Source organism: Ceratotherium simum, chromosome 17 (assembly GCF_057802395.1).
Source record: "Ceratotherium simum simum isolate JZ-2026a chromosome 17, ASM5780239v1, whole genome shotgun sequence".
NCBI classification, from domain to species: Eukaryota; Metazoa; Chordata; class Mammalia; order Perissodactyla; family Rhinocerotidae; genus Ceratotherium; species Ceratotherium simum.
In genome coordinates this window covers 57,210,312-57,229,927 of record NC_141916.1, presented here as the reverse complement: position 1 = coordinate 57,229,927, position 19,616 = coordinate 57,210,312, and the positions used below count along the sequence as shown (strand labels likewise).

Sequence of the window (19,616 nt, the reverse complement as noted above, 5' to 3'; positions counted from 1 at the left end):
AGCTAACATCTATTGCCAATCCTCCTCCTTTTCGTTTTTTCCCTGAAGCCCCAGTAGATAGTTGTATGTCAGAGTTGCACATCTTTCTAGTTGCTGTATGTGGGACGCGGCCTCAGCATGGCCGGACAAGCGGTGCGTCGGTGCGCGCCCGGGATCTGAACCCAGGCCGCCAGTAGCGGAGCACGCGCACTTAACCGCTAAGCCACGGGGCCGGCCCGCGAGGCCCTTTTTACCGCGTCATCTCATTTAGCCCTTCAAAGAGCCTGTGAGAACGGTTTGCTTGCCCAAGGAGAGGTCAGGAGACTTGCATCCAGGCCTGACTCCCCATTCCGTGCTGCCTCTTACCACGATGCCTATTGCGTCCCCAACACGGGGGAGGCGGGGGCGGGGGGCACAGGGGACAAGTGCAATTGTGGGACAGCCAGTGCGTCCAAGTCCCTTTGCCTCCGGATTCCCAGCCTCCCCTCCCCCTCCCTCCCCCACAGTGCTCCTTCCCTCTTGTCCCTGTTCCCTGGCCGGCACTTTCACAAGCCGCCCGTTCCATCACCATCTGTGCCCCTGGGGGAAGCACGGCTGAGCTCATCCCCATTCTACAGATGAAGAAACTGAGGCCCACAGAGGAAAGGTCAATTGCCCGAGGTCCTGTCTCTAGTTAGTGGCAGTTAGGGGCAGGCCCAGGACGAGAGCTCAGAGCCCAGGGCCTGCTGGCTCAGCCCCGCTGCCTCCACGATTGAAGGGACGTGTGCTCCACAAGCTGGAGGAGGAGAGGAAATTTCTTCTTTGCTACCTGTCTGATTCCCTTTCGGGCCTGAGAAGGGGGCAGGGACAGGACACTGCTGATGGGCAGGTCAGGGGGATGCCTCCTTAGAAAGGGGACCTGGGAAATACAGCTGGGTGGCTTGCTTGCCTAGTTCTTTCTGCAATGGGGCTGAATAACCCTTTCTGTGACTCTTAGGCTCAGCAAAAGTAGGGGTGGGTAGGGATGTGTGTGTGTGTGCACACGCATGTGTGTGTGTCCTCAAGGTGCCAGGTGAGGAGTATTAGGGGTGTCTGGCCAGGATTTAGAGGGGCAGGGCCCCTGGGATCTCTGACCACATCTGCCACCTGCTCCTGGGAAGGCAGACTTCTGTCTGGCCCCTAGTCTCTCTGCCCATTTAAGGATGAGCTCTCTTCCTCAGATGGGTGCTGGAGGCTCCCTTAAGAGATCCTGAGTGTGACAAAGTTAGAGAAGCCCCGCTGGGCTCCATCCATGCACACTTGCCCCTACAAGCTGTCCCCATCTGGCCCAGAATGACTCTCTGCATAACCCACTCTGTCATTTCACAGTGCTCTGTTATGGGCAGTCACAGAGAGCAGGTGGAAGGTGGTGCTTAGCAATTAACGTGCTAGGCACCTACATCACTCAACTTACATGTATTTTACCATTTTCTCTTCTGAGCTTTGCAACAGTTCTGTGAGGACGGGGCAGGGTGGGAGGGCACATATTATCTCTGTTTTGTGGATGAGGAAATTGAGGCTTGGAAAGAATAAGAACGTGCCCAAGATGACACCACTGAAATTTCAGAACTGAGGTTCAAACCCAAGTCTTCTGAGGGCCAATCCAGGACTTGGTCCTTGGATCCCACAGATAGGGCTGGTTCTGCCCCACTACTCGCTTCCACTTTTTAAATATATCTGTTTTCTTTTCAGTGTCATTTATCCCACTCAGCGCCTCCAGCAGGTGAGAGAGCCAGGTGGAAGAACATCGCCCGCCGTCCAGCTCCTACAGGAACGGAGAGGCTAACGAGCCACATTTCTTCAGTCCCACGGTGCACACTCTTTCTCACATTTTGACATCTCTAAAACTGAGACGCATCCTCTGATTAATGGCAACTTACAATTACACTTGGCAGCACTTTTTCTTAGTGGTACAGAAAACAATGGTGGATCTGACAACTGATAGTATCTTCGATGCTATGAAATCCTGGACTACAATGGGTTTTCTAAATCTCCGTGGGTGGTGGCTATCTCTGGCCCACACAACCTCCAGGACCAGTGAGGAATTTCCTGAGTCTGGGTCAATGGAATTGTGTAAAGTGAGGGTTTCCAGCAAAATATCCTGCACATGTTCTTTCTGCCCCCTAGAGCATGTCTGGAAGGCTTGGGTGAGGGTCCTAACTTTGCATAACTAGCTGTGTGACTTAAAGATACTCCCTTAACCTCTCTGGGCCTGTTTCTTCATCTCTCAAATAAGGGGGTTGTATTAGACCAGTGGTTCCCAACCTATAACTACCACGGACCCCTTTGATTACTTTTTCCCATGCACCTTATGTTTTGAGGGCTTTTCCCTAGCAAACACAGAGTATTAATTAAGTAATAATTCATTTCTCACTTTTTATTAATCAAAGGCACATGATAGTGCCAGGAAGAGATAAGAGATTCTGAGCAGCATGAAACAGTCACTGTGACCACACTGCATTGATCTAACTCGCAAACAGCTGAGAAACTTGGCTTGTAATGGGTGTAGTCTCTTTAAGGAAATATGCACATCATCCATTACCCACTAGGTCTGTCAACCCTGCTCCCCAATCCCGAGTGCAGGCTGAGCGTGGGATCTGGGATCTCCAAAGGGATGGGTTTAGATGGACTGGGGACAATTAATCTGTTGGGGGACATGGAACCTACCGAGAATCTGATAAAAAGCTTTGGATGTTTTGCCCAGAGAAATGGTCATCCACATAAGACAATGCCTTCAGGCTTGGGGCTGAAGCCCAGCCTTGTGCCGGGCCCTGGTATAGGCGGTCTCTGAGGCTCTCTCTACCCTGATGGCCCTCTACAGCAGCGCTTCTCAGCCTGGCTGCACCGTTACCTAGGGAGCTCTGAAAAGGCCAGGCCACACCCCAGGCCAATAGAAGCTTCTGGGAGTGGGACCCAGGCGTGAATATTTTATGAAGTTCCCAGGTGGTTCCAGTGAGAACCACTGTGTAGGTTTCATGTTTAATGGGGGTCAAAGTGTCCTGTCCCTCTCCCCCCAGGAGGTGGCGCTGTGTGGACCTCACAGAACACCTCCTGGAGGGTTTGGGCCCATCCCTGGGGCAGCCTGGAGCACCCGTGCCGTTTGTTCAGGATTTGAACTCCGTCCTTTCCCTGTCTAGGTGAGGGTGTTTGCTTTGCTAGGAGCTTTGGGGTAGAAGGTGGGGTAATGAGGAGTAGAATTTTTAGTCCAAAGGGGTGGAAATCAGATTATGCAAGAAAGGAAAACATGCTCCTCCCAGGGGAAGGCGTGGAGGCTACCAGGTACACACCCCCAGGAGAGGAGCAGGGTTGGTCCCACTCCTGGAGGCTGCTCTCTGCCAGAGCTCGTCACACGGAAAGGCTGGAGTCTTGAAAAGCAGCCAGATCCTGCAAGTCAGCCAGGGTGACAGCAGAGTCCCTGGCCACAGGGGAAGGTCTGGGAGTGATCTAGGGGGACACACTGCCCTGATGAAGGTCTAGAAAACAACAAATCCACACTCATTCTGATGTCCAGAAGAAATCAGGAGGTGAGTCTGAGTCAACGGAGTCTCCAGTCCTCCCTGGAGTGTCACATCTGGAGGAGAAGTTAGCGTCCTCAGGGGACACTGCGTGGGGTGTGCCGTCAGGAGCAAGAGGGTTTCAAGTCCTTCAGGGGGTCTCCTGCTTGGGACTCCGCCAGCTCTTTAGAAAACAATCCTTGCTCTGGACAGGAAAAGTGAACGCTGCCACACGTCGGAATGGGTCACCAGAGGGTGTCTGGGGAAAGCAGAAGTCAGCAGGCCTGGGATCCAGCCCTGGCTGTGCCCCGGACAAGCCTCAGTTTCTTCATCTGTAAAGCGGGGGTGCTGGATGAGAATTATCCCTTGGTGGGTAAAATATCCCTGTTAGTACTAGGGAGACAACCTTCTGCCAACACACCTCTAGCAAGATGCTTCTGGACCAGTGGCTCGCGGCTTTCACTCAAGCTGTCTGGAGACCGCCCAGGTCAGCAGGAAGAGCACTGGGACAGGAACTGAGAGGAGGGTTGACTGGGGCTGGGAGAGATCTGACCCCAGTGAGCCATTCCAACAGCCGTTTGCATAGAGTGGATTCAATAGTATTTGCTCTTTACAGAAACTGGGCTGGTTTTCTGTGGAATATTAACATTTTTCAAAGCGATAGCCTGTAGCTGATTAGCCAGAAAACCCTGCAGAGGGTGAAGCTGGCCTTCTCTCCAACCAGGACACAGCAGGCCAGGAGGGCCAGGGCAGGTCACCCACGCCACGTAATTTTAGGAACGTCCTATTTATGGAAGAGAAACATCGCCAAAAAGTTGCTCATGTCTTCACGGGAAGAAGGATTAGCCTGAGTAGCCGCACATGCCTGAGGCCTGATAGAATTCAGGCAGCAGACCTGAAGGAAAGCAGGCAGAGGGTGTAAAAGTAATTGCAGGATTTTCCTTTGTCAGGGTACCCAAGGGTTTCTGCACTGGGATCTGGGGGAAGGACGGGCAGGTGAAGCAGGGCCAGGACCCCCCAACAAGGACCCCCCAGGCAGGAGGCTCTCTCTGCCTCCAGTGGGAGGGGAGCGCATGGCCCGGGGAGGCAGGAAACGTGCACGTGGCAGCACAGTTCACTTACATAAGGGTGTGCTGGGTCTCCTAGGTGCCAAGCCCCACACTGGACTGGAACGGTTTTGGGCTGAATATGTGTCCACCATTCAGAACCACACTTGTCACCTACGCTCCTCCTCCCCTGGTCTGTCTCATCAGCAGCACCACCACGGCACCAGACCAGAACCCTGGGGTCACTGTGGACTCCTTCCCCTGATCTCAGGGACAGCTGTGTGCCCGTCTGTTCTCAGGCCGGCTCCACAGTGCCACCCCACGCACGGCCCTGGCTTTGGCTTCCCTCCCCTGTGCCCCCTGGGTCAGCCTCCCGGCCCTTGCTCGACCCAGAGGCCGGCGTGCTGAGACTCACATGCTGACCCACTTGGCACCCCGCCAAAAAATCACACGCGCTCCCCAGCACCCAGGGCACCAAGCCCAAACCTCTGGCCTTAGCCTGACTTTTGGCTTCATCTTCCCTCCTTCCCCTCCTCCACACCTGGGCTTGAGTCACGATGAACTGAGTAGTTGCCTTCTTGAAAACACTGCAGATGCCTAATAACCACGGCAGTGGTGAAGAGTGGGGCTCGGGGCACACTGCCAGCGTCCACACTCCGGCTCCTCCATTCGCTGTGTGAGTCTGCACCACTTACAGAGCTTCTCCGGCCTCAGACTCCTCATCCCTCACTGCTCCTCGGCCTTTCTCACCCTGTTTTCTCTGCCCTTCCTCTTCCACCTCTGACCTTCCTTGGGGGGGCTTCCTCCATCTCCTGCACGCTGGCGTGGCCCTCGGTGTGAAGTGGGAAACACACCTTACTCCCCTCCGCAGCCCTGGGCCCAGCACAGAGCCTGGCACACAGGAGCCACCACAGTGGGGGGGGGGACTTGGCGTGTGGGACCGGCGTAGGGGCCAGGAAAACACTGCCGCCTGCTGCTCCAGCTGTCTCTGTCTGCCGAATTCCCGGGGCAACATTAGCATCTCTCTTCCCTGCTTTCTGGAAATTTTTAATTTTAGAGGGGCAGTCTGAGTCCTAGAAGGGAATGGACTTTTCTCCAGGTCATTAGGAAGCCCCTGGCATGGCCTGGGGTAGCACTCAAGGGGTTCTTAACGCCAGACTAACGCTTCACCACTCACTCTCTCTCCATCAACCGGCATCCATTGCGTGTCTATGACCAGGCACGATGCCAGTGGTGGGGCCCAGGCCTGACACCATCCCTGCCCCAGGATGCTTGCGGGTGACTGGGTAGGACGACCCTGCCTAAGTAATCACAAGGGTGATTCCCAATATGAAGGAGAGGTGGGAGCTCAGGGAGAGGCCTGGAGACAGGGTCTGAGCAAGGCTCAGTCCCTTGCGGCTGGCAGGGTCACTTTTAAAGAATGGCTTCCCATTCCCAAATCTGGAGAGTCTGCTGAACCCAGCCGGTGTGGAGCGCTGCTGAGCCCTCCACACGCGTGCGGGATGGACGGCACTCCAACCCCCACCAACCCCCCACCTGGGCCTCCAAGCTTGCCGCAGGACCCAGGTGATCCTCCGTCAAGGACTGCTCTCCACCTTATTAATGACAACACCTCCCCAGCACCAGGCTGGCTCGCCCAGCTCACCCATGTTCCTGTGGCCTTGGCACTGCTGCTGGTTCTGTTTGAGTTGAAACTTCAAGGATATGCTTGTCATGCTAAAGGGCAGTTTCCACTTCAAGGCATTCTTTTCTTGGCTCTTGGGCTTTAAAGAGCCCTTGATAAAATAAATCAGAGCTCTACTTCCCCCTCTCCCCCAATCCCACCTACCCTCATGATAAGAGGAGGCGGGAGGGTGCTTCAGATCACCTGTTCATCTCTCAAACCTGGAGGAAACCTGCCTTGTGCCGTCCCTGTCCCATTGCCAGCAAGTCATTCTGTCTTCCCTCCTTGTCCCACGCCCTGCATGTGCTTCTATAGTTACACTCATCTCGGCGTATTTTTGTATTCGTTACTCTGTCTGTCCCCCCTTTAGCCTCCTGGTTAAATCTCCTTAATCTTAGTATCCCCAGCAGTTACACGTGGTAGATGCCCGGTGACTCCATGTGGAAGGAGGAAGGAAGGAAGGAGGGAGGAATGGAGGAATCGAGTCTAACCCCTTTTATATTCTGGATGAAGAAACTGAGGCCCAGAGAGAGGTGACTTTTCCAAGGTCCCATAACTAGCCGGGGGCAGAGTGGGGACTAGAATTCAAACACTCTAATGTCCAGTTTAGTGCCCGTTTTACCAACTGGGCTGCTGACCCACACAAAGCTGCTCTGTCCATGAACCAAGCCCCCAGTGTCTGGGCCACAGCCAGGCCTAGAGTCCTTGAGTCCAGCAGGGCAGCTCAGAGCTGTCACTGCAGGCGTCATCCTTGACTGGTCTCAGCCACCATGGTCCCAGGCAGACCAAATGTGCATCCCCCTCAAGTATGAGCCTGACCCCCAGCAGACCCGACAGCACATAGGGCAGAGATGCCCCAAACATAGGGGGTCCTGTGACTTCAGCACCTCAAGAAGGGGCACAGCAGAAACACCAACTGCCAGGCCCCTCACCCATTCTTTCTCAGATGACATGCCCCGGGAGGTGGGCAGGGGCCAAGTTCACTGGGATGATAACGTACCAAGTGAAGGGCTTTCTCCTCAGCAGGAGTGAGCAGAGGCTCTTCCCCACCAGGTCCTCCCTGGGAACCCTGGAGGGATGCTGCCCGTGCTCTCAAGCCACCTCACTCCACTGGCCGGGCTCGAGTCCTCCGTCTTCCCTGCCTCCTGCCTTGGCCCATGTCCCCCTTAAGGGACCCCAGGGATTCTCCGGAGGCTGAGCCCCACTGGCCCCCAAGGGAAGGACAAGGGGCAGGACAGAGCTTTGGGACAGAGGCAGCTGCTCCAGTCACGGGAGCCGGTTGCTCCCCCAGTTCTTCCACAGCCTGGCACAGCTTCTGGGAGGCTGGAAAAGTTCTGATTATTAACACAGCCAAGCAGCTAATTAAAATAATAAATTAGAGAACAACATTGCAAGGGTGATGGGAGCTATAGGGAGCCGTGCAACAAATGGGAGGGGAAGAAAAGAACTTCCTGGGTGGCCACATAGGAAAGCCTGGGTCACAATGTCTCCTTAGGGGCATGAAGGAGACACGAAAGTGTCGGCATATTTGGTTCCTGACCCAGAGCTACATCCCAGGGAGGCTCCCCTGCTCAGAGAGGTCACCACGATTGACACTGGGTTAATGGAAATGCAAGGTGGGTGGGTGGGAGTCAGGGACAGGGTGATGGTGAAGGATGGGGGTCAGGGATGGTTGAGGGTTGAGGGTAGGGGTCCAGAGTGGGGTGGGCTTAGGTACAGGATGTGGGTGTCCGTGTGTCACTGTTTAAGGCTTGCTTGTATTCTTCATCCTCTGCATGTCTGGATGCCCATACCATCCAGATAGCCTCATTCAACTTCAACCTTAAACCTTGGGGACATTCTGGACTCTACGTCAGTGGAGTGGATCTAAGGCTGTGATTATGAGTCAGTGATCTATGGAGATGAGAAGAGCACTGGACTTTGAGTCAGAAAACCCAGTTCTATTGACATAGAACTCTGCTAATCATCTGGGCCTCAATTTTATCATCTACAAAACGAGAACAAAGATAATAACAGAGTGGTTGTGAGAATCAATTTGGAGTGTTCGATGATTTATAACCCTCAAATCGTGCTTCAGCGGCAGCTGGTAGAGACTTGGTGTGAAGTCTCATCAAGCCCACCAGGCCTGGTGTATCATCACAGGCACCCGAGTCCTGCCCACGTTGGGGGGCACTGGGGACCACGAGCACCATCCTGCTGCTCTGGGGCTTTCAAACATCGGACTGTAACACATTAGGGCTGTGAAATAAAATTGGTAGCTGTAACCTGCACTAAAACAACAACACGGAAAACATCCGAGTGCATCGCACTCAGTAACGGTGAGCTTAGTTTTGTGAATGTTTCACGTAAGCATTTCTTCTGCTTCCATGTATTTCCTACAGGGGTCACAGTCCCCAAAGTCTTAACGCCAGTGCTAAGGACAGAGAGAGCTTAGTCTAATCATAACAGCTATGCATAATAGCATGTATGTGCCAGAAACCATGCCCATTGTTTTTCTAAATACTAATCTTTAATTCTTACAGGTATTGGCATTCCCATTTAATGTGTGAAAAAGTGAGGCTCAGTGAGGTTAAGTGATTTCCCTAATGTCTCAGTCTGCTCTGGCTGCCCTAATAAAATACCACAGCTGGGGGCCTAAACAACAGAAAGTTACTTCTCACAGTTCTGGAGGCAGGAAATCCCAAGACCAAGGTGCTGGCTGGTTCTGTGTGGGTGAGCACCCTCTTCCTTGCTCAGAGAGGCGGCCTTCACACTGTGTCCGACCGAACAAGGCCTTCCCTCCGTGCATGCTCATGGAGAGAGAGCTCTCTGTCTCTTCCACTTCTCGTAAGGTCACCAATCTTATCGGATTAGGACCCCACCCTTACAACCTCATTTAACCTTAATTACCTCCTAAAAGCCCCATCTCCAAATACAGTCACATTGCGGGCTAGGGCTTCACCACGTGAATTGTGAAGGGATACAATTCAGTCCAATGCACCTAATGTACCATGGCAAATAAATAATGGGGTCTGTATCTGAGCCCAAACTTGAGCCTGAGCCCAAACTTGACCCTAGTCTTCCGCGCATGCTCTGCTGGCTCACTAATCCCCGTACACCCCAAAGACACTGTGGGAAAGTGCAGGACCTACAGCTGGAGGTGACACAGCCTGGTGGCCAAGCGCATGGGCTCGGGGGTCAGAGAGAGCTGCACTCGAGCTCTGGGACTTTGGGCAAATGGCTCCTCACTCCATACCCGGGGCTCTAACAGCGCTATTCACAGCCTCGGCGGTGCTGGGAGAATTACAGAGGATGATGCAAGTGGAGAGGCTGGCACAGAGGAAGCCCACCCAGTAAGCACCACAGCCGCCGGGAACTTTCTCCACTGACGCATTCCAGGCGCCCAGAACAGTGCTTGACGCTTAGTAGGTGCTTAATAAACACTGTGGGATGGATTTTTCAATTGTCATTGTTATCGACCAGAATCCCTGGTGTCAGGGCTGGCTCTGCTCATAGCCACTGTAAGGCCTAGGGCAAGATTCTGACCCTGCCTGTAAAATGAGGATGATGGGGGTACCCACCATCAGAATTGATCTGAGGACCACAGGAGACAGTCCAGGGAAGGTCCTTCTCCAGCAGTGCCTCACGAATACTAGGCATAACCACCACCACAAGGGAGACCCGGCTTCCTTACCGTCTCTGGAGTGGACCTGGATAGACGGGGCAAGGTGACATTTGGGGAAGGAACAGTGTTCTAGGGGAGAAAGGAAGCTTGAGTGTCCACCCAGTCCCACCGGCCGGGCATGGCCTCTGCCGTCTAGGCTCCCCTCTAGGCTCCCATCCTGTGTCTCCCAGCGGCGGTGGGGGAGGGGACGCTAGGGAGCCGCACTGGCGGCAGGCCAGGGACCCTCCCTGCGCTCTGCTTTAGGACTCTGTGAGGAAGGCGGAGGAGGCAGGAACCACGGCAGGGTGGGGAGCGTCCACTCGCGCAGACACTGGCACTGCTCCGGGTCTAATAAGAGGGGCTCAGGTGGAGGACCGGCAGCTGGACTCTGGGGTGCACGTGTGGGAGGGAACCTTCTCTTGTGGGGGAGGGATCTTCTTTGACAAGGCCCCCCCTGGGGAATTCTGGTAAATTCCCAGGGACTTTGTGCTCTGCAAAATATGTGACGTTGTGCTCTGCCGTGGGGGGAGATGGGCCCACAGTCTGCCCCATTTCTACTTCTGAGGGGATCACAGCAGGTCTAGGGGATGGATGCCAGGACCCCCAGACTGGAGACGGAGGCCTGAGCCTTCAAAAACCGACCATCCCCCACAGGAGGATGAGGCTCAGCTGAATGGGTCCCTGGAGGCTGGTCCACATCCAGCCAGGCCCCCAGGCGGGGTATTTTTAACTCGAAGCAGGGAGATGTCTATGGGGGCGCTGCGCTCACTGACAGCTCTCTGGTGACATGCTTGCTGCCCATCTGCCTGCGCCGCCACCCACGCGCCCTTCTCCTCGCCGCTCCCAAAAGGATGCGGACACCAACAGATGGACTCCAAGGCTGCTCTGGCTGGGAGGGACCCTGACGGTGTCACGGCGTCTACTGCCCGCTCCTTCCTCCGGGGCTCTGGCACAGCAGGACAGGCAAGGTCAGGGCCCTTCCACAGATATTTTGGGCCGAGCACCTCACAAGAGCCCTTCCCCTTCTCCTCGTGCCCACTAGGTGTTGTCTATACTGAGTGCCCACTTCCTCAGCCCCCGCCCCCACTGCTCTCCTGAGAGTGCTGTCACCACAGCCGCCAACGAACTGTGTGGCCAAACCCAGCAGCCACTGTCCAGGCCTTAACATACGTGATGTGTCCCTTCCCTTTCACACGGTCCACCGATCACCCCAACCCCACCCCTGTCCCCATCTCCAGCTTCTGTGACACTGTTTCTCCTGGTCTTCCTCCCCCCTCTCTGACTGCTCCTCCTCCAACTCCCCTAGTGTGACCCCTCGTCCCAGCTTGCCTGGGGCCTCCTGGTTTTAGCACTAAAAGTCCCACATCTCAAGGCCTCCCTCAGTTCAGGGCAAACGGGGGCCGCTGTTGACCCTAGACTCACCCCTGACCATTGGGGTGCTCCACTTCTCACTCTTGGCTCTCTTCTCTTCTCAGTCTCTGTGCTCTCCCTGGGGCTTCTCACCTGTTTCCATGGCTGCAACCACCTCTGCGTGGGGACGAGCCCCATCTGAGATCCAGACCCACGAGCTAACTGCCTACTGGGCGTCTCTGCTCAGACGTCTCCTGGCAGCTCAGACTCACCATGCCTACATGTCTACATCTGACCTCGCCACCCGATCCCAAACTGCTTGAATTTCTGGTCTCCCATTGCAATGAAGAGCTTCACCATCCACCCAAGAGTTACATATCCTAGACACTTCTTCCCTCTCCACCCCATCCAATTAATAACCTAATCTTGTCAATTTTACCTCCTAAATCCCTGACTCTCTCCAAATATTTCCATCCCCATTGTGACTCCCATAGTGTAGGTCACCACCATCTCTTGTCCTGATCAGGGCAAAGTCTAGAGGGAAGGTCCACAGTGGTCATTCCTGTGGTGAGTATTATGGGTTGAATTGTGTCCCCAAAAAGATTTGCCGAAGTCCTTACCCTAGTACCTATGAATGTGCCCTTATTTGGAAATAGGATCTTTGTGGATGTAATCAAGTTACGATGAGGTCTTTAGGGGCGGCTCTAATCCAATATGAGTGGGGTCCTTATAAGAAGAAGAAAATGCCACGAAGACAGAGACACACGGGAAGAGCAGCGTGCAATGACAGAGGCAGAGACTGGAATAATGCAGCTGCGAGCCAAAGCATGCCAAGAACGGCCGGCCACCACCAGAGGCTTGGAAGGGGCAGGGAAAAGACTACCCAGAGTCTTAGAGGGAGCATGGCCCCGCTGATATGCTGATTGTGGACTTCTAGCCTCCAGATCTTGAGAGAACAAATTTCTACTGTTTAAAGCCGCCCAGTTTATGGTACTTTGTTACAGTACTCCAGGAGCCTATTACAGTGAGATATGGGCAATTTTTATTTTCTTATTTATACTTTTCAGTATTTTAGAGATTATCTGTAGTGGATACATAAGACTTTTATGATCAGGAAAAACAAACTTATTCTTAAAAAGAAATCCTCACTCAGCGAGAATCCTAAGCCCCCTATTGGATTTCTCTCTGCGAATCGAAACCATCTGCATTCACAGCTCACTGATCACATCGACGTGGCTTTATGACTCCACTGTCCTCATCGACACAACCTCACCATTCCAGGAAACTCGTGCCCAGGAAGACAAAAGTTGCAAATAAAATAAGCTTATTGTTCGTTTCAGGAACTTTGTGAAAAACATTTAAGCAAACATCATATTGTTCAACTATTCAATAGATAGCATCAAATGACTGCCTGCTCTCCAAGACTCTTCGGAGCCCTTGCCTTGCTGTGTCCCCAGTCCTGAACTACTGAATCATGATCCCTCTCCATCTTACCACTTTCCCAGTCTTAACGAATTTCATGAACTTAATGAGAGACCCTGGAAATGCACACACACCCCATCTTCGTCTGCCCTTCTGAGATGCTTCTAAGACTCTGCCAGGGGAGCCCAGCCCTCTCCACGGTCAGCAGGATGCCTGGCCCTGCCTGGGCAGCAGTTGACTTGGTGGTACTCTCCGGCTTTCTACATCTAATACATCCAAAATGTTGCATTTATCGAACGCCTCCTATGCAGAGACTGAGCTAGGCACTTAACACATACCATTTCAGGGCATCTGAGAAACGACCTGTTAACAGATAAACTGAAGCATATTAAAAATTTTAAGAGTTTATCTGAGCAAAAATTGATTCGAATCGGCAGCATCCCATCCAGCAGGCAGAAAGGAGGTCTGGTTGCTGTACAAAAGGAAGACTTGTATAGGGAGAAGGAGTGGGAACTAGGAAGCTATACTAGGAAAGAAGCGGGTTGGTGATGACAAGGTCACTGTACTTCAGGGATGGCAGGGGTCCAGCAGGCAGACGAACTTACCAGTGCTCATCAGGCAATTTGTGATTGACTGGGTTAAGATGCCATTTCTGGGAGAGCAGAAACTATCATTTAATTAAGTCTCAGTTTGGTGGCGTGGGGCTATGTGACTCCATTTTGGGCCTGTTGTCTTATGGTGAACAAACCCCAAGAGCATAGAGATGACCCCCGGTTTGTAGCTGGGGAACAGACTCCGCCCATGTACCCAGGGCCACCCCGTTAGTAACCAGCAGAGCCTGTACTCCTGGTACTCTTCTGCCTCTCCAATTCACTGAGACTCCAATACAAAATACACACAGTCCGGGGTCTATTTTTGGGAACTGATGGCATTCTGCTTCCAATTATCCTGATAACCACCTCACGTGGACAGACGTCCCTCCTGGAAGACCTCACCCTGGCGGTTTCCGAGGGGAGTCACTACAGAGACCATTCCCATCACACAAAGGCAGCCCTGGGCCCCAGGACTTCTGTTTCTCTGCCCTGGGCCCGGAGAATGGTAGCCATGAAAGGCAAATGGGCTTCAGTGGAAAACAAGCAATTATTCCAGCAGCCACATTTCCCACAAGGCACTGGTGCAAAAAGGGAACAAGGAAGAAAGGTGGCACCCTCCGCACAGTGGCTGGAACACAAAGCGCACCGCCGTGTTTCTGCCTCCTCGATTCAGACCCATGCGGTACGGACGCCACGCCAACCTGCAGACCGGATTCTGTTCCTCCCCCTCAGTAGCTCATGTACATATTTGCTCTAAAGTAGGCAGAATTTGCCCATGGGTGGTCTTTGATTCGGAAGAAGTCAACCCCAGAGTGGTGACTCACAGAAAACAAAGGTGGCTTGACTCATTCCATGCTCAGAAGGGGAGGTGTGTGCAGAATTCACTTACCCAGAAGAAGAAGTTAAAGACAAAGAGTAGATACTTCAGGTAGACGATCAGCCAGTCGTCCTGCTCAGCCTTGTAATGGGCCATGGCTGCTGGGCCTGCAAAGAAGACACACGTGCTGGGCTGGGGTCTACGGGAGCCACCTTGCCCTCCCGGAGCCAGAGCTGCTCGACAGGGTTCCCTTCAAAGCACCTACTAGTGCGTGTCTGGCCAGGTGGGTCTGAGGCCGTGGGTGTGCAACCAGGAGCAAAGACCAGGGAAATGCAAAGGCTACTGGACTCGCAATGGAGGTGAACTGGGCAGAATTTTCTAGACCTGTGGATCCTGGTTTTGTCCTTTGACAAGTGTAACCTCTGAGTCTTCCTACAGACTTTGCACTGGTGTTCTTATTGTCTTCTCCTGTCTCATCAGGGTCGCAGGACAAAGTCTACCTGTCCTCCACACACGTGTGCACACACACACATGCTAGGCATGCCTGCTTTGCACTGGAATCCTGCACTCTGCATCACTGAACAGGCCCTTTGCACGCACAGGTGAGGCATGAGCCCCAACTCAGAGGGTCTGCTGGAAACGACCTCTACGATAACCCAGTTCACCCCATTGTCCCTGCACCTCGACTTTCCAAATAAGGAGGCAGGATGCAGGCCAGATGGTTTGGCCGGAAGAAGTACAAGAGCTCTGGAGTCTGGCTCCCTGGGTTCGAACCCTGATGTGTCACAAGATCTGGAAGACCTGGGTGGGTTATGTAAACCCCCATCCTTAGTGTCCCCACCTGGAATGGAGATAAGGCTGATGCTGCATCGTGGGGCTGTTCTGAAGACTAATGGGATCATCTATGTGAGCGTTTAGCACAGTCCTTGGCACACAGTAAGTCCTCAGTAAACGTTAGCTATGATTATTTCACATAGCAGGGACTAGAACCCAGGACTCCAGCCCTCAAACTCCTGGTCTTTGCCCCAGGACCATGCTCCCTCCCCTTGTCCTGATGCTCACTGATGGGCCCTCTGGGACCCGTGACAGGGATGGGGTGAGGGAGATAGAGAAGGCCCCCTGCGCCAGGTAATCCTGTTCGCTTCTGTGAGCCTGACCACAGCCTGTGGGCTCCTCTTCTTCTCGGGCTCCGCGTCCCAGGCACCTGCACACACTCCCTCACTCACAGCAGCTGCTCCTTAAGAAACTGTCCCCCTTTCAGGGGCCTCTTTTATTCCAGAACCATAGCAATGAGGCATGGGCTTACCCATTTCCGTCTCCTTCTCCCTCACTCCCCATCCCAGGTCGGGCCCTCCCGCCTCGGTGCTGCGCCGTCTCCTGGCTGGTGCCAGGCCAGCCCCGATGACTTCCCCGAGCCACTGCACTGCCTATTATTCCGAGCCCATGGGCTCCTGACACAGGGAGAGAGGAAGAGAGAGAAGGGAAGGGGCTGTCTTATTCGGGATTTCTATTTGCAGACCTTGAAGAAGGTAATTTAAGACTTTTAGTCTTCTTGTTAAAAAAAGACAAAACCCATTTTTCTCCGATTTAGTCTGAGAGGCAGGTTGGTGGAAAAAAACACAGAAGGAGAAAAAAGGAAGCCTGTAAAAAAAGTGTAAAAGCTGGAGATAGATGAGGTCAGCCAGGCGACTGGAACGGGAGCCACTACATGGTCATCACACAGGTGGCCCTGATGAGAGACCCTCTGGGCCACGCAGGCCATTTGTGAACTGTCTGGGGCCAGGCTCTCCTGTCTCACTCTCTTCTCCCTCTGCCTGCCCTCCCCTCCCCACCAGGGTCCACCGGACCCCTGCCCCAGAACCTCCTCTAGACCTGCTAACCAAGGGGTCAGGACCCTCTAAAGGAAAATCGTATTTTTAAAAAAGGAGTTCAGGTAGAAGACAGGATTTAACAAAAAGAAACACATTCCTAATGGTAAAAGTTCAGACATCAGTGGTAGAGAAGATAGCACCACAGAGCGTCAGGGTCAGGGGAACCTCTGGGCTCACTGAATTCACCCTTCTGCAGAAGGAAGGAGGAAATTAATACGTCTGAGTTAAGACATACGTTTTTAAATGACCTCTCTAATGTCACATGACTAACTAGTGGTAGCAGTTTCCTATGCCCCCTGCTCAGCAGTCCTTCCCCCACTGTGCCCCCACCATATGTGGGGCCCTGTGCTGGGGGTGGCAGAGGTCCCAAAGAAGTGTCAGGACCAGCTTGGAGCCAGATGCCTGGATCTGAAAGCTAGCCTTATCATTCACCGGCTGTGTGACCTTGGGCAAGTACTTAACCTCTCCGTGCAGCTCACATTTATCGAGCACTTATGGTGTGCCAGGCAAAGGACTAAGTGGTTCACATGTATTATCTTGTCCCATCTTCCCAGTGGCCCTATGAAGTAGGGTTATTCCCATTTTGCAATTTATATGTTGTTATATAAATTTTATTCATGTACTACTGTCGATCTGAGGCTTAGACAGATTCAATAACCTGCCCAAAGTCACAGAGCAAGAAAGCGGCAAAGCCGGAATGTTATGAGGAGTTTCTGACTCGGCCCACGCTCTTACCACTGCGCAGGGCTCTCAGGACCAGAGCTGCCGGGGAAGGAAGGGAGGGAGGTTTCCCTAAGGCTCCTTCTCCCCTTCTGCTTTAGAGCCAGAAAGCCTCAGTTTCAGCTGGGTCCTTGGCCGTCTGGAGCCGCTGGCACTTCTCTGCGGGGAGCCCGCATTACTTGCTGGCTAACGGCCCACAGGCAGAAGCGGTGTCTGCAACTTCTCAGAGGCGTCATTTGTCTGGTGTATGTTTCACGAGCATTTGAACAGACTGTGAATCCTGTCACTGTGAGGTGCAGAATTCTGTATGTGTCAATTAGGTCAAATTTGTTAACTGCACTTTTCACAACTATATCCTTACTGATTTTGTGTCTGCTTGTTCTATTGTCTATTGAAAAAGGTACATTACAGACTCCGACTATGACCATGAATTTGTCTATCCTTCCTTTAATTCTTTTCATTTTTTGCTTCATATATTTTGCAACTATTTTATGGAGTACGTACAGATTGAGAGTTGTAACATCATGCTGGTGGATCGATCCCAAATCATTGATAAATGTCATTCTTTATCTCTAATAATCAAAAATATCCTTAAAGTGAGGATGGGGCATGTCTCTTTTCACCCTTTCCTTCTTTTTGTTGGTTGGAATGCTGACATAATGGCTAGAGCTCGAGCAGCCATTTTGAGCTATGAGCTAGAAATCATAGGTTGAAAAGGGCAGAGCAATCAGTTCACACAGCCTGGATCTCAGATGATTTTGCAGCTGCCATACTAGCCCTGGGCTGCTCACTTCCAGACTTAGTTTATATGAGAAAACAACAAACTCGTAGCTTCTTGAAGGTGCGTGTTTGCATATTCTATTACCCACAGCTAACTTCACCTTGATACGGTAGAGGGAGCGCTGGGCACAAAGGTGCGTGAGAGCATAGTGTGCAGGGGCACTGCAGATGCGGCAGTCAGACCAGAAGGTGAAGATGCGGCCATGCAGCCTTTTCAACCTTACACTCCATCACTAACATGCTCTCAGCACACCCCATATATATGTGTATTCATTTATAACTTTTATTCATGTACTATTGTCAACCTATTTAGTAAATACCATCAAAGCTTAATTACTTTTTTTAAAGATAAAAATAATTAGGAACAGGAATTCTATGTAGATTGTCTGTCTCCACTTTGGGGCCCATGCCCAGAAGCCAGGGGAGAGGGGCAGGCCACAGTGCCACGTGCTGCCGAGGTCCCAGCCACAGGAGGGCCAGCGAGGGCTCACCATTGCCAGAGCATCAGTGGAGGATGGCAGGGGGTTAGGGATCCAGGAGGAAATGGATACTCGGAGGTAGGTATTCTCAAATGAGAAGGCTAGGGAAGCAGCTTGAAGAAAGCCTGGGGCACAGGAGCGTTTTTGCTGTAAAGAAGGGAGACTTGCGCATGCTCATTTCACTGAGACAGATTCCACAGCCCAGGCACCTACTCTACTGCCAAGTGACACCGGACAGGTGGGTGGGGTGAAGGAGGGTGAGGAAGAAGTGCCCTGTTTCTTGCCCCTTAAAGCAATGCCCCCAGGCGGTTCCCTGGCAGACAGCTGTCCTCACGTACTTCCCTCTCCAGGACTTGTCTACATCCGCCGCCCACCCCAACCCCCACACCCCCGGTTATCCTCAGCCCTCCCTGTGGTTAGAGTAACATAGGAGGGGAGGGGCGGAGGGAGTGGGAAGGGCCGCAGCAGCCCCTGGAGAGAAGAAAAGCAAACACGGGCCACTTGACAGGTCTCATCGCCCCCTGCCAGCCACTGGAGGAGCCAGGGCTTCCGCTAACCTTCTGAGACCATTTTCCCTGAGCCCTGGTGTCTGGGAAACAGACTGACCTTCCTAAGTGGGTTGTGTTTCTGTCCAGAGGATGGGGAGTTGGATTTCCTGAACCAATGGGAGGAAGTGTCCCCAAGTGGCACAAATAGACAGGGGTTGGGGGGGCAGACAAGACAGAGACCCCTCCCCTAGGGGTGGGAGTCAACATTTGTTCCCGGGTTTTGGACAAGCGTGTGAATAAAAGAAGAGGTGGCTGTGTCTTCTCGACCCCCGCTTCCACCGAGCTGACCTCTTCCTTGGCCTCTGAAAAGACCGGCTGCACCCTCCCCTCCTCTGGGCCTCTGCTGGGGCTGTGCCCGGACCCTGAAGTACCAGCTTGCCTGCCGGTCCAAATGCCAGGCTCACAGGAGCCCATCCTGTCCGATGGTGGCTGTCCCCCTTTCCCTGCCTGACTGCGGTGCCCACTGACGACAGCAGTTGGTTTGGGTCCTTTTGGTACCTTTTTCCTTCTAATAGGCTGGCTGATTCGACTCTGGGGCACCTGCTCTGAGTCTGCTGACCACACTGGCTGCCGTCTGCGTGGGGGAGACAGGACGCTGGTCCGGCTCTGCTGCTTCACTGCTGCCTGGGCTCAGGCAAGTTCTCCCCTTCTCTGGGCGTCTGTTTCCCCAGCTATTGGGCGGGCCGGTGGTTCTCTTGAGCAAGCATCAGAATTATCTGGAGGGCTTGTTAAAACACAGATTGTCAGCTGCACCCCCCAGGTTTCTGACTTATTAGGTTTGGGGTGGGATCCAGGAGAATTTGCTCCCTGGCAGGGTGGTGCACGACCCGATTTGCCCAGGACTGCGGGATTTCTCAGAACACTAGACTTTCAATGCTGACGCTGGACAGCCCCAGGTGAACTGGGATGGCTGATCACCCTCCTCCCAGACACTGCTGCCCCCGCTGACCTCGGAAGCTCACTCTGAATCAGTGTTCATCAAAGCCCCTCCAGTTCTGAGAGTCTGTGACCCCGCACTGTAATTATCCTTTGCACCTGAACAGACGTAACTGAGTGGAGCGGGGCAGGGGGAGCACCAGGGTGGGCATGTCCCCTCACACAAGGAGGCAGCGCCCGTTGAGACATCAGAGATTCCCCAGACAGCCTGGAAATGCAGCCTGAGGGCGCCTGCCCTCCAGCCGAGGCTCTGCCTG

At 53.2% G+C, this 19,616-nt stretch overlaps 1 protein-coding gene across 1 annotated transcript in view; it reads right to left on the bottom strand.

The window, feature by feature from the left end:
• The window catches only part of TSPAN11 (tetraspanin 11), a 76,217-nt gene that overhangs the window by 32,520 nt on the left and 24,081 nt on the right, over positions 1-19,616 (bottom strand). The window contains exon 2 of the mRNA XM_004438757.3: positions 14,098-14,192. Within this exon, the coding sequence (XP_004438814.1) occupies positions 14,098-14,181 (84 nt within the window). The 5' untranslated portion in view covers positions 14,182-14,192. The remainder of the gene's footprint in view (positions 1-14,097; positions 14,193-19,616) is intronic.